Source organism: Gopherus evgoodei, chromosome 2 (genome assembly GCF_007399415.2).
Source record: "Gopherus evgoodei ecotype Sinaloan lineage chromosome 2, rGopEvg1_v1.p, whole genome shotgun sequence".
In the NCBI taxonomy this organism is placed as follows: domain Eukaryota; kingdom Metazoa; phylum Chordata; order Testudines; family Testudinidae; genus Gopherus; species Gopherus evgoodei.
Genome location: NC_044323.1, coordinates 298,949,431 through 298,977,137, shown reverse-complemented (window position 1 = coordinate 298,977,137; position 27,707 = coordinate 298,949,431). Strand labels below are relative to the sequence as shown.

The window sequence follows — 27,707 nt, the reverse complement described above, 5'->3', positions numbered from 1 at the left end:
TCAAGGAGTTTGAATCACGGTGATCTCCTAGTGTACCCAGGGTGGAAAGGAGGAGGGGGAAGGAAAATGGTTTATTCCCCTTTGTTGTGAAACTCAAGGAATTTGGGTCTTGGGGGTCCCCAGGGAAGGTTTTGGGGGAGACCAGAGTTTATCAGGCACTCTACTCTAAGTCCTGATTGGTGGCAGCACTACAGGATCTAAGCTGGTAATTAAGCTTAGGGGAATTCATGCTAGTATCCATATTTTGGACGCTAAGGTTCAGAATTGGGAATTATACTATGACAGTGCCTGGTTCCCTTTTAAAACCAAACTGTTTCTCTCTGCTAAAAAGTCCTTAGCAGAGAAAAGAAAAATATAATATTCCTACTGGCTTCTGGATTTTGTCTATCCCGTAACCGCTGCACACCATGTCATAACTTTAGTCCCAGATTTGGACCTTAGCGTCCAAAATATGGGGGTTAGCATGAAAACCTCCAAGCTTAGCTGGTACTTGCTGCCACCACCCAAAAAATTAGAGTGTTTTGGGGCACTCTGGTCCCCCTGAAAAACCTTCTCTGGGGACCCCAAGACCCAAATCCCTTGAGTCTCACAACAAAGGGAAATAATCCTTTTTCCCTTCCCCCCTCCAGGTGCTCCTGGAGAGATACACAGACACAAGCTCTGTGAATCCAAACAGAGTGACTCCCCATCTCCATTCCCTGATTTCTTCCTCCCACCAATTCCTTGGTGAGTACAGACTCAATTTCCCTGAAATTTCCCAGAAAAGAAAACTCCAACAGGTCTCAAAAAGAAAGCTTTATATAAAAAGGAAGAAAAAATACATACAAATGGTCTCTCTGTATTAAGGTGACAAAATACAGGGTCAATTGCTTAAAAGAATATTGAATAAACAGCCTTATTCAAAAAAAATACAAATCAAAGCACTCCAGCACTTATATTCATGCAAATACCAAAGAAAAGAAACCATATAACTTACTATCTGATCTCTTTGTCCTTACACTTAGAAACAGAAGATTAGAAAGCAGAGACTACTTCTCCAAAGCTCAGAGAAAGCAGGCAGACAGAAAACAAAGACCTCAGACACAAAATTCCCTCCACCCAAAGTTGAAAAAATCTGGTTTCCTGATTGGTCCTCTGGTCAGGTGCTTTAGGTGAAAGAGACATTAACCCTTAGCTATCTGTTTATGACAATGGTAATTTTATATCATTCTAGTTTTGTAATCAAAACGCAGAGTTGGCCTCCTGTTCCATCCTCCCATACTGAAACCTTCTTGCCTTTGAGGTACCTGCTGCCCTTCCCCAAACTGTCAGCCCTCAGTGTGCGGGACTCACCTGCTGGCTGCTCGGTGAGTAAGAGGCATCCCGCCTGGAGCTCCCAGGCCCAGACTCGCCTGCTGGAGCCTGAAAACACAGACAAAACCATGAAGTTATTGCACAGCTTCAGCTCCTGTGCATCTAACCTGGCACCGGGCTCAAGGGCCATGCAGCAGGGAAGCAGAGCTGGCATCTGGACTGGTGCCAGGAGCAGCTCCACACAGTGGGCGAGCAGAACTAGCACTCGACCCAGGAACAGCTGCAACACAACAGGAAAGCACAGCCAGCACGGGGAATAAGAGAGCAGCACTACCCCCAGCTCCATACCCAGCTGCTGTGGCAAGGTTGCCTTCCCTGGCACTTCCCTGAATCAAAGCCCTAAAATAGCCTCTATTCATCCCATAACTGGGTTAGAGGCCTCAGCTCCTCTCCAGCAAACAATAAAGGCCACAGCCCAGACAATTCCTCCTGCCCAAGGACCTCTTCTGAATCTCTGCTGCTTGGAGAAGAGGGAGACGATACATTCCCAACCCCACCCACTGCCCGGCAACAAGAATGCAATAGATCCAAAGAGATGGGGAGGGGAAGAACCTTGAACCTTCCTCTCTCTGTCTTAGGCTTGGTTTGTACTAGGAAATGCGGTCGATATACGTACGGCATTCAGGGGCGTGAAAAATCCACCCTCCTGTGTGATGCAGTGAAACTGACATGTAACCCCCAGAGCAGACAGCACTTGGTCAGCGGGAGAATTCTGCAGTGGTGCTCCTTGGGGAGGTGGAGTACCTACACTGATGGGAGACGCCCTCCTGTCGGCATAGGTAGCATCTACACGCAAGTGCTACAGCGAAACCGCTGCATTGTTTTAAGTGTAGACAAGATCTTAAGCATTTATACGGCCCCCATCACAGTTAACTTTTCAACAAACTTTGTATTCGTGGATAATCTAAGCACTATACCCAGATGTACAGACACTCTTTTCTTAACCTGTGTATTATATAATTTTTTAACATTAGCTTTAATACAATTTTTTAATCTGAGCATCCTCCAGTCTTTCAGGTATTTATCCTCCCAAACATCTCTGTGGGGTTGGAAGGTGCTATTATTCCCATTTCACTGATGGGAACTGAGGCATCAAGGGCTGGATTTACAAAGCTATTAGGTGCCTAAAGATGCAGATAGCCCAGTGGGATTTACAGCAGTGTCCAAGTGCTTAGGTCACAGAGTTCCTGTAAATTCCACTAGGGACCTATCTCTGGCTCCAGATAACTAGATACCTTTGCAAACCTGGTCAACTGACTTGCCCAAACTCTGTGGCAAAGCCAGGAATTAAACCCAGGTCGCTCAAGTCTCATGCTAGCCCCCAAATCAGTCGACCCGCCTTCTTCTCTGTTTCTCTTCCTATTCTGCCGTTTGGGGCAAACCACAAAGGACATGGCGGTGCAGCTGCAATAGTCTTTTCATCACTGTAGCCTAGGTTCTCAAACAAAGGATTTGTCCTACACAGAGCAGAGTAAACCTGAGAGTTCATGTTCCAGACCTAGTTGTGAAATTTGGGATTCTGTCAAGGTCAGCAGCAGAGCTGTGGAGAGCTGGCTCTGCGTGCCTGGAGATACGAGCTGTGCTGCACACTGTGCTAGCGAGACGGGCTGTCTTCAATGTACAGATGTACAGAAAGGACTCAGATTTGGACAATGCCAAGCACGTGAATGTGATTCCGACACAGGACAAAAGGCTCCATTCTTTGCTACTCCCTGCTGTGACCAAACCACAGAAAGACAGGAGCACAAGGGCATGGCCACCCTCCAACCATGCTGTCAGTAACACTTCCAGAGAGATGGCGTTCCGGGGGCACTGTCATGCAAACCCCTCTCTTACTGACCACCCTCCCCCAGTGCAGATTGGGGCACAGAGGCACTGCCACCCCCATCCCATGTCACTGACAACCCACACCCTGCACAGACAGGGGCACAGGAGGCACTGACACCCCCACTCCGTGTCAATAACCCCACATCACAGAGTGGGGCACAGGGGGCGGCTGCCATCCACACCCCCCATGTCACTGACACACCCCCCCCAGCACAGACAGGGGCATGAGGCACTGCCACCCCCACTCCACCCCGTGTCACTGACTCTCCCAGCACAGACAGGGGCACAGGGGCATTGCCACCCCACCTCCCATGTCACTGACCCTCCCAGGACAGACAGGGGCACTGCCACCCCACCTCTGTGTCACTGACCCTCCCAGGACAGATAGTGGCACTGTCACCCCACCCCCCGTGTCACTGACCCTCCCAGCACAGACAGGAGCAATGCCACCTCACCCCCCGTGTCACTGACCCTCCCAGCACAGACAGAAGCACTGCCACCCCACCCCCCATGTCACTGACCCTCCCAGCACAGACAGGAGCACTGCCACCCCACCCCGTGTCACTGACCCTCCCAGCACAGACAGGAGCACTGCCACCCCACCCCATGTCACTGACCCTCCCAGCACAGACAGAGGCACAGGGGCACTGCCACCCCACCCCCGTGTCACTGACCCTCCCAGGACAGATAGTGGCACTGCCACCCCACCCCCCATGTCACTGACCCTCCCAGCACAGACAGGAGCACTGCCACCCCACCCCCGTGTCACTGACCCTCCCAGGACAGATAGTGGCACTGCCACCCCACCCCCCGTGTCACTGACCCTCCCAGCACAGACAGGAGCACTGCCACCCCACCCCCCGTGTCACTGACCCTCCCAGCACAGACAGGAGCACTGCCACCCCACCCCCCATGTCACTGACCCTCCCAGCACAGACAGGGGCATTGCCACCCCACCCCCATGTACTGACCCTCCCAGCACAGACAGAGGCACAGGGGCACTGCCACCCCACCCCCGTGTCACTGACCCTCCCCCGCCCAGCACAGACTGGGCTCATTCATTGTGTACTAGGTGTCTGGTGGTGGGGCACACTAGTGACCCCAGCACTTTCGCTCCCTGTTATGGGAATGGCAAGCGCCCACACACAGCAATGTGGGAGGCCCTCAGGAGTCCGCTGCGACACAACACACATGGCACACGACATTGCTGTATGTTAGGTGGGGTTAGCCCCTGCACAGGCCTTGTGCTGCCAACATCCAGCATGCTCACTGATTTAGTAGGACACCGGAGGGCTTTAGTTGTGTGACCACATGCTACACACAAGATGCTGCAGGGCTGCTTGCCTTGGAGTAAAGGTTGGTCTTCAGAACTCCCCCCTGGCCATAGCCGAGGGGAGGGCCCCCCAGACAGGGCTTGCCTGCTGCCTTCCCCCTTCGATTAGCCACCACAAAGGGGTTCTCATTGAAGAGAATTGGTTGAGAGTCGACCATACTCTCTTGATCTGGCTCCTGAGGCTTTGGCTGCTGGTCCTGGGTCAGGGGGCAGCCCATAGGCTCCTGCATGTATAGCAGGACCAGGGCTGCCCTTTCTTTGTGCTTGCCAGGTGATGCTGGGTCCTGGGGTGGGCTAGTTACAGTGCTGCTCAGGCCTGCGATTGGGTCAGGGTCTGAATTCTGGCTGTCCAGAGCCACTGGCAGAGGCAGCACAGCGCAGTCACTCTCCATTCCAGAGCTGGCTCGATCACACTGAACGAGCTGAGAGGGAAACAAAAGGGTCAGAAACAGGAAGAAAGAACAGCCATCGTAAGGGAGAGGAGGCAACAAACGGTGTCAATCACTGCCCCTATCACTCCTAGACACTGGGGACAGGAGAGCTCCCACACACAATGCCAATCACCACAGTTCCCTGGCTCTGCACTAGGGGAATCACAAAGCTCAACAGCGTCATGTGCAATGGAGGTGTGCAAAACTCCCATGCCTCCTGGCAAGGCCTTACCTACGGGATCCCATGCGATGGGCTCAAGAGGAGAGCTTCCTGCTCTGTCTGCATATAAGGGAGTACACACAACAAGCACATCCATGTCACATGCCACCTGGCTACTTCCTGAAATTACTAAGCCCACGCTTCCAGCCAGAGACACACACTGAGCCTGCATACACCCACATACACCTCCAGCTCACACTCCTCACTCCAGGGCGTTAAACAGGAAAGGCTCCCGGGAAGAACATGTAAGGAAATAGCCAGGGCACCATCCACTCGCACAGGCTCAAGCCTTCCACCTCACTACAGTGCACAAGAAAGCAGCTCACTGCCCCTGTAGGGGCTAACACCACAGCTCACTGTCCCTGCACTCACTATCATGCACACGAAAGCAGCTCACCATCCACACTGCCTAATGCCACTCACCTCACTACAATGCACATGAAAGCAGCTCACCACCGTCACACAGGCTAACCACCCACCTCAGTGCACACAAAAGCTTCTCACCATCACCATCACCACAGAAATTCTTCCCCAAGGAAAGGCAGCACAAACATCTCTGGGCCACCACAGTCACGGCTGTAATGGGGCATTAAAAGGTTGAGGGAAGTCTTGCTCCATCAAGGCCCCAGCTTTCCCCTAGCTTCCATTCACCCTCTCCACAGTGGTTTTATTGGAAGAAGCACTGACCTTCCCTCCTCTAACACTGCAGAGGCCAAACTCTCAGTGGCAGTCTCCCGGTGCGCCGCCAGAGCCCCCTTCCAGGGAAGTGGAGAGAGTCAGAGCCCAGAACTCCAACTTCCTCCATCCAGAAGCAGGCTAAAGAACTGTGAGACCCTTTCTGCTCCGATCACGTTCTGCAGCCCGAGTCAGGGTGACACTTACAAAAATAGCCCTTCAGGGTGGGGTAGGTGGGTGATTATATTGGCAGCTGGGAGGCTGACGACACGCAGAAATTCCTGGCGCTTTCCTTCTCCCACTCCCAGCCTACCTCATCCCATGCTAAGGCAGCAAGGGGGAGAGTGACAGCTCGTATCAGGTTTCCACAGACACTGAGGCTGGGTGACACTTATAGAGAGAGAAAATCAGATCCCTAACTGTCAGAGTGATGCCAGAAAAAACTCTGTGCAGATGAAGTTATAACGGCAAAACAGCCTTTTTGTTGGGATAGCTTATTTCGTTTGGGAAGCTGGTATAAGCTACACTGGCAAAAGAAGGCTGTTGCCTGTCTCAGCTGTATCTCTGTTAGGTCTGCCAGTCTAGCTATAGGCAAACCCTTCCTAGTGTAGCCACTGCCTACCACGCCATGCTCCTCCCTGCTTTTTTCTTTAACACCATGGAACTCTACCTGGGCTGAGACCCTGGGGCGTGGGAGAGCATAGATCCCACTAGTCCACACCAACCTGTCTTGCCCACATAGGGGGAAGGAGAGCACTGTCCTTCTCGGGCATTGTGGGGAAGGGAAGGCGAATGCAACTCTTCTGAGTCTGAAAAGTGAGAAGTGCACTGACTGGTAGGATGCCTCAGAAACCCTCCTCCTTTGGCTCATCCACATTGCTAGCTCCTGAGCCTCTCCAGCTCTCAGACCGATCTCCAGGGCTGCTGCCTTGCATTCTGGGTATGGACTTCCAGCTTCCGCTCCTTCTCCCTCTCACTGGATTATTTTTACTGGCCAAGCACAGCTCCTATTTTGGGCAACTGAGGATCTGTTAAAATTGTGCCATTGACCCAGTCTTGTCCCTCAAGAGTTGGGCTCTTGTTCTACCATAGGGAGATCGAGAAAACATGCCCCCCAGAGCAGATACAGGGCTAATGCAGTCAGTCTGTCCTGGTCCATCACTCTGCCCCAGAACAGGAACTCTAATCCTCTTCTGCCAGCACAGTCAGGCTCTGGAATCTAACAGGCAGAACAAGATCCAGTGGCTGGAAGCAGAAGCCAGATAAATTTACACTAGAAATAAAATGCAGATTTTTAACAATGAGGATATTTAACGATTGGAATAATTTACCTAGGACTATGGTCGAGTCTCCGTTCCTTGGAGTCTGTAAATCAAGATCTTTCTAAAAGATCTGCTCTGCCTCAACCCGGAGTTCTGGGCTTGACGCACGTGTCACTGGGTGAGGCCAACCTGGATTAACACTGGAGCTTTAGAGGCTGCAGCCTGGGGCCTCAGATTTTGAGGGGCCCCTGCGACGAAGTGGGAATGGTCTTAATGTTTTCTCTGAACACAGTGTGTCCCTCACTTTCCCCTATGTATTGCTTAAGTATCTGGGTGGTGGAATAAGAGTGTACGATCATTGCAGAGACCCCAGAGGACAGGTGTGAGTACCATAGGCACAGAGAGCAACCTAGCAACTGATTCCCTTCCTACCACCCCAGCCCTGGAAGGTGCTGGGAGCAAAGAGATCAGGTGACCTTTTGCAGGGAAAGGGACAAAGGACAGAGGAAGAGCCACAGGGGGGGTCAGAGGACGGGCTGGAAGAAACTGGTCAGTTTCCTGTTTTGGTACTCGGAGGGGGAAGCCCAGGGCACCAGGCCCTGGATCCCCCCAAGATGAACTTTGCTGTTCCCAATTTCTGTGCTAAGAAGCTCTGTTCTACGCTGTGTTCCTGTTGACTAATAACACTTCTGTGTTACATGCAGGCTGAGAGTCACTGCTGCCTGCAGAGTTGGGGGGCAGGGCCCTTTGGGGGTGTATAAGGCTTCCCCAGGTGTCCCATCCAGGGGGACTCACTGTGGGGCGCTCACAAGGTGAACAGGGGGCTGAACCCTCCGAGGTCAGACCCAGGAAGTGCAGAAGCCAAAGAAGCTTCTTGCCATGGTGCAAGGGTACCCTGCGGGAAGTCACACTGCACCAGAGTCCTGCCTGGCTTCACCCAACCTGGGACTCCCATGACACCCCCCCCAAAATATATCTAATTTGTATAGGTGATTAGATAATTAAAGCCATAGCATCATGATATGTATTACTACCAGTTACGTGCCAAAATCCAAAGGGTTTTGCTTGTTTTAACTTTCACTCAGCTCTATAACGGGTCCATCACGTTTGAAAACTGGAACTGAAATAACCAAGGGAATGTAACAAAGGAGTGTTTAGCTCTGGCCATGGGTAGTGGTAAGGCAGAAAAGATCGTGAATATGCAAAAAGGGAATATGCTCCCAGAACAATAACAGCCAGGACCCCCTTCACCTTTAATCTGGTTCTGGGTGAGAGGGTCACTCAGTGTTAAGCAAGAAGTCTCAGTACATGATCATACTGGTCCCTTCTAGCCTTAAAAATCTCAGAATCTACAAATCTATGAAAAAGCCAAGCTCACCGCCCAGGAACTCCACTGCACTGGGTACTACACAGATGCAGCTCAGACAGAGGGACCACAAACAGGCCTAGCAAACAGTGGACCAGGAACAACTCTGTGCACCATTTGGAGTTGACTCCTTCACGGCTGGCTTTAACACATATAGCATACAAACACAAAACATGTTACTCGCAGTAAACCCCTGACATCGACCCACATAGAGAGGCCTATACACAGCAAAACTAGACTGACACCCCCTGGCCTTAAATTCTTGCCCCTTCTCTGGGGTGTTCCCAAGAGAAATCTCATTCAGGACACAGAGCAGAGCCCTGTCGCAGCTCCAGGCCTTCCATCATTTCCACCTCTGCTTAGGAGCGTGAGAAACAATGAGTTTCCAAGGGGAGCTGGACCTTTCTTCTTCATTGCCCCTCCAGAAGGACCGCATCACTAAGAAATGTGTTTAGGTAGACATGCATAGACACTCCAGATGGCACTGGCTTTCTCTCAGTCACGCTCCTGCAGTAAAATCCACCCTTCTCAAGTTGGCTAAAAGGCTCTCTTAGCCCCAGCTGGAATTAATGTGAATGAAACTAACACAGCCAGGAGTAAAGGAGGCCATATAGGCTGAACCAGGGCTCATGCTGCATCTAAAACAGGACAGACCAGATGACAGACACGGCTTGATTAGACAGAAAGGCAACCAGCTGGAAGAATCAGACACACAGCAAGAATTGGAAGCTAATGCTGCTGTGGGAACAAGGAAATAGAAATAGTCACCTTCATTAAACTTGATTGTCAGGCTGCAAAAGACCTGATAAATTACCAATTCATTTCCTTGCCAGCTTCCCTGATCCTGAGCTTCCTGCCATAGGCCAAGTGGACTAACTGTGCCTCCATAGGGAAAACCCAGCACCCTTGCCACCCCTGCAGCCCCCAACTCCACGCTTTCTGTATCAGGGGTATGTACAGGGTCGGGCACAGGACAGCTGGAGGGAGATGAACATGGATATCAGCTGCCACTCTGTCTGAAATGAGACATTTATAGATGCTGCTGCTGCTGTCCCCTCACATTCCAAAGTAGCAGCCTGTGCAGCCCTGCATTCCACAGCCCCCAGAAACTCCCAGTCTGAGGCAGGGACCCAGTAGGGCAGCAGTTCCCAAGCAGTCCTTCATGGGGCACCTCATGGCAGGCTGAAGAGAGACAGCTGCTTACAGGGGGCCGGCTCTCCCCTTGATTCCAGCTGCTAAGTCACATTAAAAGACACTAAAAATACACTACATTCTTTCCTGGTGGGACTTTTCTGTGTGAGTAACAACCAGTAGGCAAGGAGGCAGGGCCAGGGGAATGGCAGGGGAGGGAATGTGGAGCCAAGTAATGGTGAGCATGGAAGGAAAGGGGAGGTGGAGTCTCAGGATGATACTGGGAAATGGAATGGGACAGGACAGGAGGTGAAGCAATGGAGGAATGAGCAGGGAGGTGGAAAACAGGCACTATGAGAAAGGGAACAGGAAGAGATGATTAGGGTGGGAAGTAGGGCCCAGGTGAGGTGGGAACAGGAGAGGAGGAGAGTCAAGACAGGGCCCAGGGCAATAGGAGGAGAGGAAAGGTGAAGTAGGGCTTGCTGGCGATGGAATTGGGATGAGAGGAAGAGATGTGGAGTGTGGGTGACGGAAGAGACAGGAAGGGGTTGTGGCCTCCCTACTTTCAAGGGAGCATTAACCAAGCTGTGAAATCCAGTTAGCCTTCCCTGGAACTAAGAACCCCTGCCCCTCCATCCTGGGATTGACACATGGAAAGTCCTATACGTGGTTGCCATGTCCTTTTGTGTAGCCTCCTGCCATTCCAGTTGGATCTGGGATTCTCCTCACTGTCCCACATTGGTGGGTAGTGCTGCGCACCTTGTTTGCCACTAGCGGCTCCCCACCCCACCCAGAAGCCTACACTGAGCTCTGCCTGTGGTACTATCTGCTTCTCAGGGTCACAGGCCACATCCTCATCAGGACACACTCTCCTTTTCTTTCCCCGGGGAACTCTTTTATTGGCTGTCTCCATCCCAGGCCAGCCTCCAGCACGAGCCCATCCACAGTCTCAGCGAGGACCCCATCACTTACAGCCCGGGTGACTCTTGGTAAGTTGTTGCTGGGCAAAGCTGCCAGGGTCCGATAGTCCAGTCGCAAAGGCTCACTGCTGATGTTCTAGAGAGGAATGAAAAACAGGGAGAGGTCAGACCAAGAGTGGGATAAGGGAAGACGGAGGGATCAGGCCAAAGAAAGAGGGGCAGCTCCTCTGAGTCAAAGGGCCGATCAACAAGCAAGACCTCATCTCCAGGGAAAACTCTCATTGTCTGGGAAAAAGTCCAGTCAGTGACTCAACCACTGTCACCTAGGAAACACTTTAGGCCTCAGCTTGGAAAAAAAGCAACACACAGCACATGCCAACCCACTGTCTCCCAGGAAATGCCCCTGCCAGTGTTCCAAATCCCCATAATTTCTCCTGCCTCTCCTGTGCATGCCTGACTTGAGGATTTCCCATTCATCCCTGAATGCCCCAGTCCCTGGTGCAGGGCTTCTCACAGACGGATACATTTTAAGGTAAGAAGGAACGATTAGATCATCTACTCTCATCTCCAGAATGACACAGGCCACAAAATTTCATCTAATTACGCCTGTATTGAGCCAATTTGTTTTTGACTACATCATCTTCCAGAAAGGCATCTAGTCTTCATTGGAAGACATCAGGAGATGGAGAATCCATTACGCCCTTTAGCAGTTTGTTCCAATAGTTAGTCTCGCTCATAGCTGAAAATTTTGCCTTATTTCTAATTTGACTTAGTCTGATTTCAGCAAGCGGCCATTGGTAATTGTTATGCCTTTCTACACTAGATTTTAGAGCTTTTTAATATACAGTATTTTCTTCCCATGAAGGTTCTTATTTATTGTAATCAAGTGACCTCTCCATCTTCTTTTAGAGAAGCTAACCAGATAGAGCTATTTAAGTCTCTCGCAGTGATGTTCTAGCCTTGTTTGTCCCAGGATATTAGACAGACAAGGTGGCTGAGGGAATAACTTTCATTGGACCAATTTCTGTTGGGGACAGAGACAAGCTTCTCTGTGGACGCTCAAAAGCTTGATTCTCTCTCATCAACAGAAGTTTGTCCAATAAAAGACATTTCCTCCCCCACCTTCCCTCTTTCACAGTAAGGCATTTTCTACACCCCTTGAATAATCTTTGTGGCTCTCTTCTGCACCCATACAATCCTCCTCCCACCAAGCTCCTCACCTCTGCCTCCTCCTCAAGGATCTGCGTGGCTGCCTCCCGCTCCCTACGCATCCTCTCCTTCCATAAGAACAGGACAGAGTCAGAACAGCATCCAAGCAGCACAAGCAAAGAGAGAGGGAAAGGGGTCAGCACCACATGGGACAGTCCCTCCATCAAGGGGAGGAGGGAGAGGTAGCAACCCCACACAGCACAAGCTGGGCAGTTACCAGGGGAGGAAAGGGAAGCAGAGACCTCACACAGCACAAGCTGGACAGTTATCAGGGAAGGGGAGCAGAGATCTCATATAGCACAAGCCTGGAAGTTATCTGGAGGGAGGGAGAAAAGACCCCACATGGCACAAGCTGGGCAATCATCAGGGGAAGGGAGACATGATAAGGCACTAGCCCCTTAGTGCCACCATCCCTCCGGGGCAAGGAAAGGCAGGAACTATGGCAGAATAAAGACAGACTTGAACTGAGCTGCTCAATTCTGTCACTCAGCATACAGAGACCATGACTGAGTCTCACCTGGGTGGCAACGACTCAGCTCAAAAGGATCCCTCCCCCAACTCTGGGCCTGAATATGAAAAAGAGAGGTTACTTACCAGTAACTGTTGTTCTCTGAGAGTCACCTCTGTCCACTCATACTGGTGGGACTTGCCGCCCCGGGCTTTGAGCTGTGGAACTGCCATGAAAATCCATGTCCATTGGGAGAAGCACAAGAGATCTCCCATGAGGGTGACCTCATTGCCCTGGTCTATACAAGGGAGTGCACCCCCAACCACCTCTGGCCCTTCTCCCCAACAGCAGACCACTGAAGTTCTACAGAACTCAAGGTAGAGGGGAAGGTGGACAGGTTTTGTAAATGCACAAAGGCAACTCTATAAGAACAACAGCTACTGGTAAGTAACCTCTCTTTCCTCTTCTAGAGCCTCTGTGCTTTCCCACTTGCAGGCAATTAGCAAGCATTCAAAGGTATATAAGCACTCAAACCCCCATCTCCCAAACAGAGAGTTGGAGTATGATGGTAAGTTCAAAGAGTGGTGCCTGATGAATGCATATACTGCTGCTTTGCCCCCGTCCACCAGGTAACCCGACTAAGGCAGACCAAGAATGCTGCAGTGGTTATCATGGAGCAGGTCTTTAAACCAGGAAGTACTGGTTTCCTAACTAAGATGAGACAATATTTCATACATCTCCTTATTCAGTATGAAAGTGTCTGTTTGGTAATGGAATTCTGGCATTGCTCCCCATGTGCTATGAATATCCTGTTAGATTGTCTAAAAGATTTAGTCTTTTCCAGGCAAAAACAAAGCTCTCTCGTACATCTAGGACCTGGAGATAAGCTTCCATGAATTGACGCTTGTGCCCAGCTCACCAAGTGATTCATGACCTGTCCTCTTCATTATTTTACCACTCCGCCAAGCTTTGTCTTGTCTGCAAACTTTATCAGTGATGATATAATGGTTTCTTCCAGGTCACTGATAACAATTTTAAATAGTGAGTGGCCAAGAACCAATTCCTGCAGGACCCCACTAGATATACACCCATTCAATGATGATTCCCCATTTACAATTACATTTTTATGTCCATCAGCGAGCCAGTTTTTAATCCATTTAATATATGCTATGTTAGTTCTGTATTGTTCTAGGTTTTTAATCAATAATATCCTGAATTAACAAGTAAAATGCTTTACATAAATCTAAATATATTACATCAGTACTACAGTGGAGTCGCATCATAGGCGCATTTAACTTACGCGATTTTAACTATATGTGCTCGGCAAAACAAAACAAAAAAAGAGAAAAATAACAATTTAAATATTCTATCTGTAGTGTGGGCGATTCTGCCCACCATTCCACTCAATGAGCGTTTGACTATACGCACTTTTCGCCTTACACGCTGACTTCAGAACCTAACCCCTGCGTAAGCTGCGACTCCCCCGTATTACTTTTATGAACCAAACCTGGAATCTCATAAAAGAAAGCTAACAAATTAGTTTGACAAGATCTGTTTTCCACAAACCCATGCTGATTGGCATTAATTACATTACCCTCCTTTAATTCTTTATTAATCGAGTCCCATATCAGCTGTTCCATTATTTTGCCTGGGATCGATGTCAGACTGATCGCCCAATAGTTACCCATACCATCCTGTTAATGCTTTCTAAATATCGGTACAGCATTGGTTTTCTTCCAGACTTCTGGAACTTCCCCAGTGTTCCAATAATTTTTGAAAATCAACATTAATGGTCCAGCAACCTCCTCAGCCAGTTCTTTGAAAACTCTTGGATGAATTTAAAAATTTTAACTTTAGAAGCTGCTGTATAACACTCTCCTAAGTTACTACTGGAATGGAGAATTTCATCATCATTACATAATATAATATCCTCTTTTTTTTTCCAAATACAAATAAAAATATTTATTGAACACTTCTGCCTTTTTTGCATTGTTGACAATTCTATAATTTCCTTCTACCAATGGATGAATACCATTGTCAGGATTCTTTTTTGTTTCTAATATACTTTAGAAACTCCTTATTGTTCTTAATTCTGCTGGCCACAGATTTTTCCTTTTGTTCTCTTATACATTTTCTACAATTTCTACTTCTGATTTATATTCCTAAGTATCATGGGATTGCAATAGAGAGGCTTGGGGCCCTCTGAGAGCCAAAGTAGTCCACATTAGCCAGCAGGTTATCTCATATTGTGAGATGGAGTGTCTCTGGGTCAGGATGCAAAATCCTCCCTTGCTGTTGCAAGAGGCATCTGGAAAGAGAGGCAGCAGACACAGCGCAGAAGATCTGGGTACCAGTCCTGACAAGGCAACATTGGGCCTGTTAATATAATGTTGGCTTTGTCCAATCAGATCTTCCTTATGACTCTGAGTCTGAGGAGAATGGGAGAGAAGGCATATAGAAGTTGGCTCCAGTCCAGGAGAACCACATCCAAGATAAGACTTTTCTCTGTGCGCTTCTGTGCAGAACACATGGCATCTGGTGTTATGTTCAGCTGTGAAGAGGTCTATTAAGGGTTACCTCATCTCTGAAATATCGCTTTATCCGTCACTGGTTTATGACCACTGGTGCTGATTCTGAGACCTCCTGCTGAGCAAGTCTGCCTCCATGTTTTCCTCCCATGAAGTGCAGAACAACAGGGAAGATTTTGGATGCACCACAGCCATAATGTTCTTGCCTCGACTGATGACTGACAGGAATGTGCTCCTCCCTGCTTGCTGATGTAGTATGTGGCTGTGATGCTGTTGGTAAGCACCTATACTACATGATGTTGCAGGACAGGTGATGGCCCTGAGAGACCATCATACTGTCCTGATCTCCAATACATTGATATGGATTCTGGACATCCAGGGCTTCCACAGGCCAAATACTTTGAAGTCTTGCAATGAAAACCTCAGAGGCATTGGTGGAGCATGGGAGGGTAGGGAAGAGCGAGTAAAGGGCATTTGCCTGAGGACCTTGTCCCCGTTCTCTCACCACTGAAGTTGTTGGTACACTCAAAGAGGGATGGGCTGTGCCTATTCTGTGTGGCTTCTTGTCATCCAGAGCAGCAAGGGTCTCACATTCGGACAAGCAAAGGGTGCGATGTAGATCAATGAAGTCTCAGGCCTAGTAGTTGCAGGAAAAGTGTTGTGGTCTATACAAGTTGCTCATTGAGAGTTGTTAAGGAGTCTCATATTTTGCAAAATCTCTCCTCTGGAGGAAAGGCTCTGCTTGAGTGCAGTCTAGGATGCGCCAGGTAAGGTGATACGCTGTGCAGACTGAAGCAAGGATTTCTCCCAGTTGATTAACAGTCCTACTGACTGGAAGAAGTTGCTCACGTATTGGATTGCTGAGGCGAGACAGTCATCAAGGCATGAGTAGACGAGCGACAAGGTTAGAAGGGAGGGGATTGGGGGGATGGATTAGCGATGTGGTGCACATCAGTATGTAACTCTCAAACGGACCCTCAAAATCGCTGTTGAGAGACTGATGCTGAGGGCTGTGAGGAGAAACGGCATGGGATCCTGCTCCTATACTGTTGAGGATATTTGCCAACAGACAGTTTAGGAGGTGACCTACATCATCTATGAGACTGCATCCCTTGCTGTGGTGAGGAAAGCAGAATGACGAGTAGGAAAAGCTCATAGTATCATAGAATATTAGGCTTGGAAGAGACCTCAGGAGATCATCTAGTCCAACCCCCTCTCATAGCACGACCAACACCAACTAAATCATCCCAGCCAGGGCTCTGTTAAGACGGGCCTTAAAAACCTCTAAGGATGGAGATTCCACAAACTCCCTAGGTAAAGACGAGTTCTGTTTTCTCTCTGTGGCAGTGGTGAAGGAGCTGAGGTAGTGCATTCTCTTCTACAGAGTAAGACAAGGACATCACCTCACGCAAGAACACTCATGTAGCCCTCGCACCCCACTCCCCAACAGACATGGCCTTTCGAGGCAGTTCTGCAGCTCAATGAGTCAGACACCGAGTCCTACAGATGTGATTGCACAGGTTCTTAAAGAAGGACTGGAGTTTAACATGCCCCACTCCTCCAGCTCAGCACAACAGAGCATTAAAATTACCAAAGCACACCTGTGTGAGCTGCTGGGAGAACAGGGCTGCCTCCTGGCCCTGCACCCTGCTGATGAGCAGAGCCCCTGGGGGCTGGAACGTGTGGAAGATTACTGCGGCTGCAAAGGTGTGATTTCTAGTTTAAATTAAGTGTGCATTTGGTGACTGCAGATTCTACATGCCTATGCTCTCAATTTACATTCCTAAATTTGTGGCACTTTTACTGCTTTGTCTCCAAAGAGTAATAAAGGGAATACTTCAGAAGAAAGGTGTAGCTCTCCCAGGGAGGAAGTGCCATCACCTGAAGGTAAATGACACTTAAACTCACAAGGGGTACAAGCATCATGCACAGCGCAACAACAAACCCTCTATGGTTGATGAGTCAAGGGTGTGGACTCTATGACCCTGGAAAACTATGCATGTGGCTGCCCTGCAGGTGTCAGGATAGGGACAGGTCAAGAGCTGGCGGCAGAAATTGACATGGTCTGACTAAGCTGTAGGCCTGTCAAGAAGCAGTAAGGAAATGCTAGGGAGCCCCTAATACAAGGGAACCTCCATCTTCCTTTTTATTCAAGTCTTCTTTAAAACTTTGCTTCTGTGCAGTCAATCATAGTCATAGACTATAAAACCAGAAGGGACCATTGTGATTATGACACACTATACCTCAGGGGAGCGCCCTGTAACCCCCATATTCATAATTTGTGTATAATTCTGATATTTCATATAAAGCATGCCATGTGAAGTATCGTGGGAAAGACTATGATCTGCTGAAACCCACTGTTCCACCTAATATGCGTATCATTAATGCATATAAAATTATAAGAACTGTGTTGTATGGTTTTCACTAAAATATGCTGTGGGTTTGGGAAGCGCCCAGATACTAGCTCTAATCATTAAGGCTAAGATTTTGTCATGGTTATTTTTAATAAAAGTCACAGACAGGTCACAGGCAACAAACAAAAATTCATGGACGCCATGAGCTGTCTGTGACTTTTGCTGCTGCTGTGGCTCCAGGGTTTCTCCTGCCACCATGGTGGCTGGGAGCTGTGGGGTTCCCCTCCCCCAGCGCACACGGGAACCCTGAGGAGGCTGTCGCCTTTTGCTGGAACCCTGCAGGAGGACCCTGAGGAGGCCCTTGCCCATCGCTGGAACCTTGAACCTTGCTGGGGTCCCTCTGGCTGCCATCTCCAGTCCTGCAGCCCCAGCGGCCAAAACAGAAAATGTTACGGAGTTCTCTGCAAGTCACGGATTCCGTGACCTCCATGACATAAATACAGCCTTACTAATCATTTTTGTTGCCCTTCTCTGTACCTTTTTCCAATTCTAATGTATCTTTTTTATGTGGGGTGACCAGAGCTGTATACAGTATTTGAGGTGTAAGCATACCATGGATTTATATAGTGGAATTATGGCATTTTCAGTCTTATTATCTATCCCTTTCCTAATTGTTCCTGACTGCTCGCTGCACACTGAGCAGATGTTTTCAGAGATCTATCCACAATGACTCCAAGATCTCTTTCTTGAGCAATAGCAGCTCATTTAGACGCCATCATTTTGTATGTATAGTTGGGATTATTGTTTTCAGTATGCATTACTTTGCACTTAAAAAGGTAAAGGACTGTTTGAATTGAGATGCAGCATTTTGAACAAGAACCTGCAGTTGTGTCTCCTTAAAATATGGGCAGATATGAGTTGTGTGTTCCCATCTTTGACTTTATCAGCAGTGCGCAGTTAATGGCGCTGTTTGGAGAGAACTGATCATCTTGGGGCTCCCATCTAATCCAAAGAACAAAGGCTTCTGCTCCTACAGCAGGGGCCTATTTTGTGACTGAGGCACAAGTACAGTGAAGTGCAGCATGAAACGATGTTACAGATGCTGGAATAGTCCCAAGGAAGCAAGGGAAAAGAGGTATGGGAAGACAAAAAAGAGGGGCTGGAGAGATGGGGATATTGGTGATCTGAGAGAGTTGATACACCCAAGGTGAGGAGAGGACCCAGAGCTTCCTGTGGGAAGTAGTGCTCTGGTTACGGCAATTCTGCAGCATTTCCCTCAGAACTCATCACCTTGGCCAACGCATTGTCAAGGTCAGAATGTCAGTGTGAAAATGCTCTCACCACTTTCTCCATTTCTTCTCTCTCCCACTGAGTCGCCTCCCTCACCATCTCCATCTCCTGGGAACAAAGGGGAAGATCAGAGTGCCAGATCCTCAAATGACCCCTGCCCTAGGGGCACCACCATCACCCCCATAAGAGAAGATATGAGAGTCACATCCCTGAGCACTTTTGGGAGAAGCATTACCACTTTTCCAATCCTATGGAAACAGCAGGTCCACAGGAGCTATGGGGAAGAGTGAAATCTTCTACCAGGGGACCCATACACCATGGCGCAGGCTCCATAGGCCAAAGCAAAACACTGCAGAGCTTCAGAGACCATTCTGCCCCATCCCATTCTCCTGAACGTAGTTATAGCACCCACCTTTTGCAGGATCTCCAGCTCCTCTGGGGTCAAGTCACGGTCAATGGAGGAGATGCTCTCCAGGCTGTTCTTGCGGCCAATGCCAGCTGCAAAGGGGTTGGCAATGATTCCTGGGGACATCTGCAGAAAAGAAGATAACATCACATGTCAAGAAACCCAGTGCCTTAGACCACAGAGACCCCACCTGTCCCCCGGGGTACTCAGAGCACAGAGAAGCTCTCGCCCCACAGACTACAGTCATGTACCTCTTCAGACCCTCCCCATTCCCTAGGGTACCCAGACCACAGAGACCATCTCACTCATGTGCACAAGGGCACTTAGAATATGGAGACAAACATCACAACCCCAGGTGTTAAACAGGTACATTTTGAGAAAGTGTTCTGACTTGCCCAGGTACCCTCACACAATTTGAGGGGCTGGGGGAGCAGAGGGATTCTGAGCAACCCTGGCCCCTCACAAGGAAGGAGGCTCTCAGATGGGAGGCCTGATACAGCCAGGCCCAAACAGGTATGTTACCCATAGCCTACCATCTTCTCAAGATTTCACAGAGGAGGGTCATGTGTGGCCTCTGCCAAAAGCTAAGAAGTAGCTGATTGTCATGGTTATTGTGAGATCTTTGTATGGGAAACAATTTTAGAGCTATGTAACATGTAGAGCTGAGGTAGTCAATAGGCAGACCATGGGCCAAATCTGGACTGCTAGCCGCTTTTGAATGGACCCCGAAATCTTTTTATTTACTTATTGTTATCAATATTGGTTTTTTTTAATTTTCTCTGGAGTCTGGACCTTGACTATACCTTGACCAAGACATTTGGACCTTGACAAAACATAATTGACTACTTGTGATGTAAAGTATTAAGTTTCAGATCTGTTGGGAATGAGTGTATCACCTGAAGCAGGTGAGACTCTTTGGTATTACTCTTGGCCCCTCATGGCAGTGGTAGGAGGCTCTGACTGACCCTGGCCTCTCGTGGGGTGAGAGGAGGGAGCTCCGACTGGCCCTGGCCCTTCGTTAAACAGGGGGAGGAGGCTCTGATTAGTCCTGACCCCTCGTGGCAGGGGAGAGGGGCTCTGACCGTCCCTGGAGCATCACAGGGCAGGGGGAGGAGCTCCGACCGTCCCTGGCCCCTCGTGGCGGGGAGATGGGGGGACCCAGAGACAGCTCCTCAGCTGTCAGCAGTGACAAAGAAACTGAGTGACAGGGGAGCAGCAACACAGCTGTACCAGCAGTTGGGCCATACCCTCAGCTGGCAGTGTTGGAATGTTCCACCTGCTGACGTTGGGCAGGGGAAGGGGAGTTCTCCTAAACTCTCTAGCAGTGTGATTTGCAGCCCATCTGGCACTGGATGCCTAAGACCTCTGAGTGCGTCTGCTGTGGCGATGTCTGTCTAGGCCCTGCACGCCCAGCAGTCTGTGTTGGGGTGGTGAGTACCAGACAGGGTCGGGCTTGGGGGAGCAAGAGCCATTCAGTAATTCACATCTACAACACATCGAAGAACCACAGTTACATGAAGTAACTGTTTCTTCTTCTTTCAGTAGATGCAGCTGTGTATTACACTTAGGTGATGCACAAGCAGTACACCCCCAGGAGGTGGAGCTCGGAGTCTATGTCAGCAAGAATCACAGGACCATCCTATCAAAGCTTGCATCTGCCCTGGATGATGCAGTGATTGCATAATGGTTCATGAATGTAGGTATGGATGACCACGAAGCAGCCCTGCAAGTATCCAATATGGAAATGTCACTGAGGAAAGCTATGGACATTGCTTGTAATCTTGTAGAATGAGCTCAGACCCACTGAGGAGGTGCAGCCAAAGCTATTTCATAGGCCGTCTTGACGCAGGATGTCTTCTGTTGAGAGATTGTGAAGAGACTGCCTGACCTTTCATGTGATTTGCCATATGACACAAACAGGCAAAGTGAAGCACAAAACGGTTTAGTCCTGTTCAGACAGAAGGCTAGATGTGGCCTGACATCTAATGGATGGAGCCACCGCTCCTCCAGAGATGCATGTGGTTCAGGGGAGAACACTGGTAAATATACCGCCTGGTTCAAATGAAACTGAGAAACCATTTTAAACAACAATTTTGGGTGTGGTCATAAAGTCACTTGGTCTCTGGAGAACTGTGTATTCACGGCTGGGGAATTCCAGATGGGTTCACATTAGAGCCTGCAACTCGCAGACTCTTCTTGTGGATGTTATCTGTACCAGGAATGCGATTTTTGACACAAATGTGGAAAGGGACAAAATATGGGCTTGAACAGAGGCCCCATCAAAGCTGCTCCGTCCATGTTAAAGTCCACACAGGAACTGACTCTCAGATCAGAAGATGTAGACAAAGGAGCCCTTTTAAGAATCTTGTTATTATGGCATTGGAAAAGACTGATCTTCCCTGAACAGGGGGATGAAAGACAGATAAGTCACCAGGACCAGATGGGATTCACCCAAAAGTTCTGAAGGAACTCAAATGTGAAATTGCAGAAGTACTAACTGTAGTCTGTAACCTATCATTTAAATCAGCTTCTGTACCAAATGACTGGAGGATAGCTAATGTAATGTCAATTTTCAAAAAGGGCTCCAGAGGTGATCCCGGCAATTACAGGCCAGTAAACCTGACTTCAGTACTGGGCAAACTGGTTGAAACTATAGTAAAGAACAAAACTGTCAGACACATAGATGAACATAATTTGTTGGGGAAGAGTCACCATGGTTTTTTGTAAAGGGAAATCATGCCTCACCAGTCTACTAGAATTCTTTAAGGGGGTTAACAAGCATGTGGACAAGATGGATCCAGTGGATATAGTGTACTTAAATTTTCAGAAAGACTTTGACAAGGTCCCTCACCAAAGGCTCTAAAGAAAAGTAAGCTTTCATGGGATAAGAGGGAAGGCCCTCTCATGGATTGGTAACTGGTTAAAAGATAGGAGACAAATGGTAGGAATAAATGGTCAGTATTCAGAATGGAGAGAGATATACAGTGGTGTTCCCCAGAGGTCTGTACTGGGCCCAGTCCTATTCAACATATTAAAAAATGATCTGGAAAAGGGGGTAAACAGCGAGGTGGCAAAATTTGCAGGTGATACAAAACTACTTGAGACAGTTAAGTCCCAGGCAGATTGTGAAGAGCTACAAAAGGATCTCTCAAAACTTGGTGACTGGGCAACAAAATGGCAGATGAAATTCAGTGCTAATAAATGCAAAGTAATGCATATTGGAAAACATAATCCCAAGTCTACGTACAAAACAATGGGTCTAAATTAACCGTTACCACTCAAGAAAGAGATCTTGGAGTCACCGTGGATAGTGCTCTGAAAACATCCACTCAATGTGCAGTGGCAGTCAAAAAAGCAAACAGAATATTGGGAATTATTAAGAAAGGAACACATAATAAGACAGAAAATATTATATTGCCTCTATATAAATCCATGGTATGCCCCATCTTGAATACTGTGTGCAGATGTGGTCGCCCCATCTCAAAAAAGGTTTCTTGGAATTGGAAAAGGTTCAGAAAAGGTAACAAAAATGATTAGGCAACAAAAATGATTAGGGGTATGAAACGGTTGTCATATGAGGAGAGATTAATAAAACTGGGACTTTTCAACTTGGAAAAGAGATGACTAAGGTGGGAAGCAGCCCAGGGAAACCAGGCTTCAGTTGGGTGGTATCGTGGTTTAACAGCCAGTCAGCATGTTGCGGGATGTTCCCTGCTGATCCAGAGGCGGGACATCTCGCCATTGTTAGGGCCCTGGGCTGGGATGTAGTGGAGTCTGGTGGGCCTGCATCCCCCAACGCCTGACACCCCACCCCTGGGGTGGCAGCCTCCCCACCATATGCCATGAAGCCTGCATTTGTCTGTCGCCTGCCAGATCCAGGACAACAGCCTGATTGTTAGCTCTCCCCTGCCAAAGGGTTGGAGCCCCTACACTGCTTTATTGTGTTGCCTGATTACAGGCCTGAGCCTAAAGACTGCTCATTAGCTCAGCCCCGATAGACTGCCTGAGGGCCTACTGACTGTTTGGGGTTCTACCCTGTTATGAAAGACAAGACACTAATGCCTATTCTGCTAATTCCCCTGACACTAGGCTGTGATCCAGGCAATGCAGTGAGGCACTGTGGCCTCCCTCCAAACCAGAGGGGGTAGGGACGACTGTGACACTACTACAGGCCCCAGTGAACTCAATTTTCTGAGTGGGAGCCAACACTGACTTTCCAGTGTTTAGCATGAGACCAAGACAGTCAAGCAAGTGCAGTGTGATGCCAACATGAGCAAGAAGTTCCACTCTGGATCTGCCCTTCAGTAACCAGTCATCCATATGCAGGACTGTGTGAATTCCTTTCTTCCTGAGATATGCCATGACAACAACCATGTATTTGGTAAAAACCCAGGGGGCAGAAGAAAGGCAGAATGGGAGCACTTTGTACTGAAAATGGCGCTCCGCCGCGACAAACTGAAGGAACTGTCTGTAGTGAAAGTAGGCATCCTGAATGGCCAGAGCAGAAAACCAGTCATTCTGAGACAATGCAGCAAGGACAGTCGATAGAGTGACCACTCGGAATCTCATGACCCGATATATTTGCTGAGGCCACGAAGGCTGAGCATGGGTCTTACCCTTCCTATGGCTTGGGCACCAGAAAGTACTGAAAGTAGAAGCCATGACCCTGGTGTTCTGGCGGAAGCTTCTCTGCCGTTCCCAAAGCCAGCAGAGAGCAGACTTGCTCAAGGGGCAGTATCTCATGAGAGGAGTCCCTGAAAAGAGACAGGGAAGGAGGGTGGGGAGGAGCTGTGGAGAGAAACAGGATGTCATAGCCTGATCTGGTGGTGCTTAGGAATCAGTTGGTGGTGATCGAGCCTCAAGCATTGTGAAAGCAGTCAGCCTCTCCCCAAAAAAGGGGAATAGGGAGAGAGGAGCAACGATTGGAACAGTGCTCTGGACCAAGGAGTCAAAATGGGCGATTGGAGGGCATGAGGACTGGCCAAACCCCAAGCCCAACTGCTTCATCCTGTGGGATCTCTTCCCCCTTCTGGGGTACCCCTTGTCTTGGAAGAGGGGAGAGCTGGCCAAACAGGTGCTGCGGACAATCCTGCTGCTGGTGTAGCTCTTGAATATCACAGTGGCGCAGCTGCACCGCTAGCGTATACACTCCAAGGACTGCAGGATAGCCCTGGAGTCCTTGAAGGAGTGCAGCATCTCAACTGTGTTGTCTGAGAACAAGTATCAGAGGGGTAGCCGTGTTAGTCTCGATCTGTAAAAGCAGCAAAGAATCCTGTGGCACCTTATAGACTAACCGACGTTTTGGAGCATGAGCTTTCGTGGGTGAATACCCACTTGGTCAGACGCATGTAGTGGAAATTTCCATGCATCTGATGAAGTGGGTATTCACCCACGAAAGCTCATGCTCCAAAACGTCTGTTAGTCTATAAGGTGCCACAGGATTCTTTGCTGCTTTGTCTGAGAACAGCACTGGTCTGAAGGGCAAATCCTCACTGGCTTGCTGGACAGTGGGGGCAATATCTGAATTCTGCAGCCAGGAAGCCCTCCTCATGGTGACCATGTAGGCCATCACCCTGGCCAAGGTATCCACAACATCTAGGATGGACTGCAAGGATGCCTTAATCACCAAGCATCCTTTGGTGACAAATGCCTGAAATTACTCTCGCAAGGCCTCAGGCAGCTGGTCTGTGAATTTCGACACAGATGTCCAGTTCATAAAATCATACTTGGACAGCAAGTCTTTCTAATTAGCAATTAGCATCTGTAAGGCAGATGAGGTATAAATCTTCCTGCCCAGGATGTCCGATCATTTAGAGTCCCTATCCTTGGGGATGGACTTAACCCAGCCCTGCTGGGCTCTGTTCACCATGGTTACAACCAGAGAATTTGGGGCTGAATGGGAGTAAAAACCCTCAAATCCCTGCACAGGAAGGCAGTAGCGCTTTTCCATGCACTTAGTCACAGGTGGTACTGAAGCCAGTATGCTTCGGAGGGCTTTACCTGGTCCCAGGAGCGCATCATTAATAGGGAGGGTCACTCTCCCAGGGGCAGACAGCTGCAGGATATCCACTAATTTGTGGGTGTCCTGCAAGAACTCCTCTTGGATACCGAGGGAAGCAGCAAAGCATTACAAAAGAACTTAGTACACTTTGAAACCCCATGGTACTGAAGGGGAGGAAAAGCCCGGCAGCATGGAAATCATTTGGAAACAAAGACAAGGCCATCAACTTGAGCCAGAGCCAGATCCTTTTCCAGGGCTGATGGGCAAAGACAATATGACTCTGTAGGCTCTGCAGAGAGAAGGAAAGTGTGGTAAGAAAAAACTGAGGGGCGTAGGGATGGCACCACCTCATATAGTCAGGGGAGGGGACATGGCCATGAGGTGTCCTAGAGAGCAAAACTCTCTGGCTGTGGCGCACTGGGTGTGCCCACACCTAAGTGGAATGCACAGCTGCATTACTCGAAGAAGAAGCCACTCTTGTGCTCTATCAGAGAGGGTTACCTTAAGAAAGGGTTGGTTCTGAGGACCACCTCATCCCAATGGACAGTGCAGTTCTGAGGCTCTGTGCGTAAAATTCCTTTTTCCAGCCTCAGACCCTAACCATGAAAAAATACAGCAGTGCTCACTTTAGCAGCTGGAACATAGCTCTTGTCTGTGCCTGGGGAACACAGTTCAGGCTCCAGGTAGTGATCACATGGCTGAAAGGCGGCTTTATTAATGATGCTATCCTCAGAATCTCATCATGTGTCAGCGGATAGCAATTACTTCCCACAAGGGGAGAGGAAACTCTAGATTTAATCCTGAGTGGAGCGCAGGAGCTGGTCCAAGAGGTAACTATAGCAGGACCACTTGGAAATAGTGACCATAATACAATAACATTCAACATCCCTATGGTGGGAAGAACACCTCAACAGCCCAACACTGTGGCATTTAATTTCAAAAAGGGGAACTATACAAAAATGAGGGGTTAGTTAAACAAAAGTTAAAAGGAACAGTGACTAAAGTGAAATCCATGCAAGTTGCATGGGCCCTTTTTAAAGACATCATAATAGAGGCCCAACTTCAATGTATACCCCAAATTAAGAAACACAGTAAAAGAACTAAAAAAGTGCCACCGTGGCTTAACAACCATGTAAAAGAAGCAGTGAGAGAGAAAAAGACTTCCTTTAAAAAGTGGAAGTCAAATCCTAGTAAGGCAAATAGAAAGGAGCACAAACACTGCCAGCTTAAGTGCAAGAGTGTAATAAAAAAAGCCAAAGAGGAATTTGAAGAACGGCTAGCCAAAAACTCCAAAGGTAATAACAAAATGTTTTTTAAGTACATCAGAAGCAGAAGCCTGTTAAACAACCAGTGGGGCCCCTTGATGATCAAAATACAAAAGGAGCGCTTAAAGACAATAAAGTCATTGCAGAGAAACTAAATGGATTCTTTGCTTCAGTCTTCACGGCTGAGGATGTTAGGGAGATTCCCAAACCTGAACTGGCTTTTGTAGGTGACAAATTTGAGGAACTGTCACAGATTGAAGTGTCACTAGAGGTGGTTTTGGAATTAACTGACAAACTCAACATTAACAAGTCACTGGGACCAGATGGCATTCACCCAAGAGTTCTGAAAGAACTCAAATATGAAGTTGTGGAACTATTAACTAAGGTTTGTAACCTGTCCTTTAAATTGGCTTCGGTACCCAATGACTGGAAGTTAGCTAATGTAACGCCAATATTTAAAAAGGGCTCTAGAGGTGATCCCGGCAATTACAGACCAGTAAGTCTAACATCGGTACCGGGCAAATCAGTTGAAACAATAGTTAAGAATAAAATTGTCAGACACATAGAAAAACATAAACTGTTGAGCAATAGTCAACATGGTTTCTGTAAAGGGAAATCGTGTCTTACTAATCTATTACAGTTCTTTGAAGGGGTCAACAGATATGTGGACAAGGGGGATCCAGTGGACATAGTGTTCTTAGATTTCCAGAAAGCTTTTGACAAGGCCCCTCACCAAAGGCTCTTACGTAAATTAAGCTGTCATGGAATAAAAGGGAAGGTCCTTTCATGCACTGAGAACTGGCTAAAAGACAGGGAACAAAGGGTAGGAATTAATGGTAAATTCTCCGAATGGAGAGGGGTAACTAGTGGTGTTCCCCAAGGGTCAGTCCTACGACCAATCCTATTCAATTTATTCATAAATGATCTGGAGAAAGGGGTAAACAGTGAGGTGGCAAAGTTTGCAGATGATACTAATCTACTCAAGATAGTTAAGACCAAAGCAGATTGTGAAGAACTTCAAAAAGATCTCACAAAAATTACGTGATTGGGCAACAAAATGGCAAATGAAATTTAATGTAGATAAATGTAAAGTAATGCACATTGGAAAAAATAACCCCAACTATACATACAATATGATGGGGGATAATTTAGCTACAACGAGTCAGGAAAAAGAGCTTGGTGTCATTGTGGATAGTTCTCTGAAGACGTCCACACAGTGTGCAGAAGCGGTCAAAAAAGCAAACAAGGTGTTAGGAATTATTAAAAAGGGGATAGAGAATAAGACCAGAATATATTATTGCCCTTATATAAATCCATGGTATGCCCACTTCTCGAATACTGTGTACAGATGTGGTCTCCTCACCTCAAAATAGAAATTCTAGCACTAGAAAAGGTTCAGAAAAGGGCAACTAAAATGATTAGGGGTTTGGAGAGGGTCCCATATGAGGAAAGATTAAAGAGGCTAGGCCTCTTCAGCTTGGAAAAGAGGACACTAAGGGGGGATATGATAGAGGTATATAAAATCATGAGTGATGTGGAGAAAGTGGAGAAGGAAAAGACGGTTACTCACCTTTGTAACTGTTGTTCTTCGAGATGTGTTGCTCACATCCATTCCAGTTAGGTGTGCGCGCCGCGCGTGCACGTTCGTCGGAAACTTTTTACCCTAGCAACTCCAGTGGGCCGGCAGG

General features: G+C 48.2%; 1 protein-coding gene across 26 annotated transcripts in view; it reads right to left on the bottom strand.

Annotated features, from left to right (window-relative positions):
* Positions 1-27,707, bottom strand: part of SCRIB (scribble planar cell polarity protein) — a 234,895-nt gene that overhangs the window by 96,683 nt on the left and 110,505 nt on the right. For 19 of the 26 annotated variants that reach the window (XM_030554133.1, XM_030554141.1, XM_030554149.1 and 16 more), the window contains 6 exons: positions 18,760-18,879; positions 18,399-18,455; positions 11,739-11,795; positions 10,571-10,654; positions 4,525-4,935; positions 1,333-1,401 (listed from right to left, as the gene is read on the bottom strand). In XM_030554133.1, coding sequence (XP_030409993.1) covers positions 1,333-1,401; positions 4,525-4,935; positions 10,571-10,654; positions 11,739-11,795; positions 18,399-18,455; positions 18,760-18,879 — 798 coding nt within the window. The remainder of the gene's footprint in view (positions 1-1,332; positions 1,402-4,524; positions 4,936-10,570; positions 10,655-11,738; positions 11,796-18,398; positions 18,456-18,759; positions 18,880-27,707) is intronic. The other 7 variants (XM_030554158.1, XM_030554159.1, XM_030554160.1 and 4 more) reach the window with 4 other exon arrangements.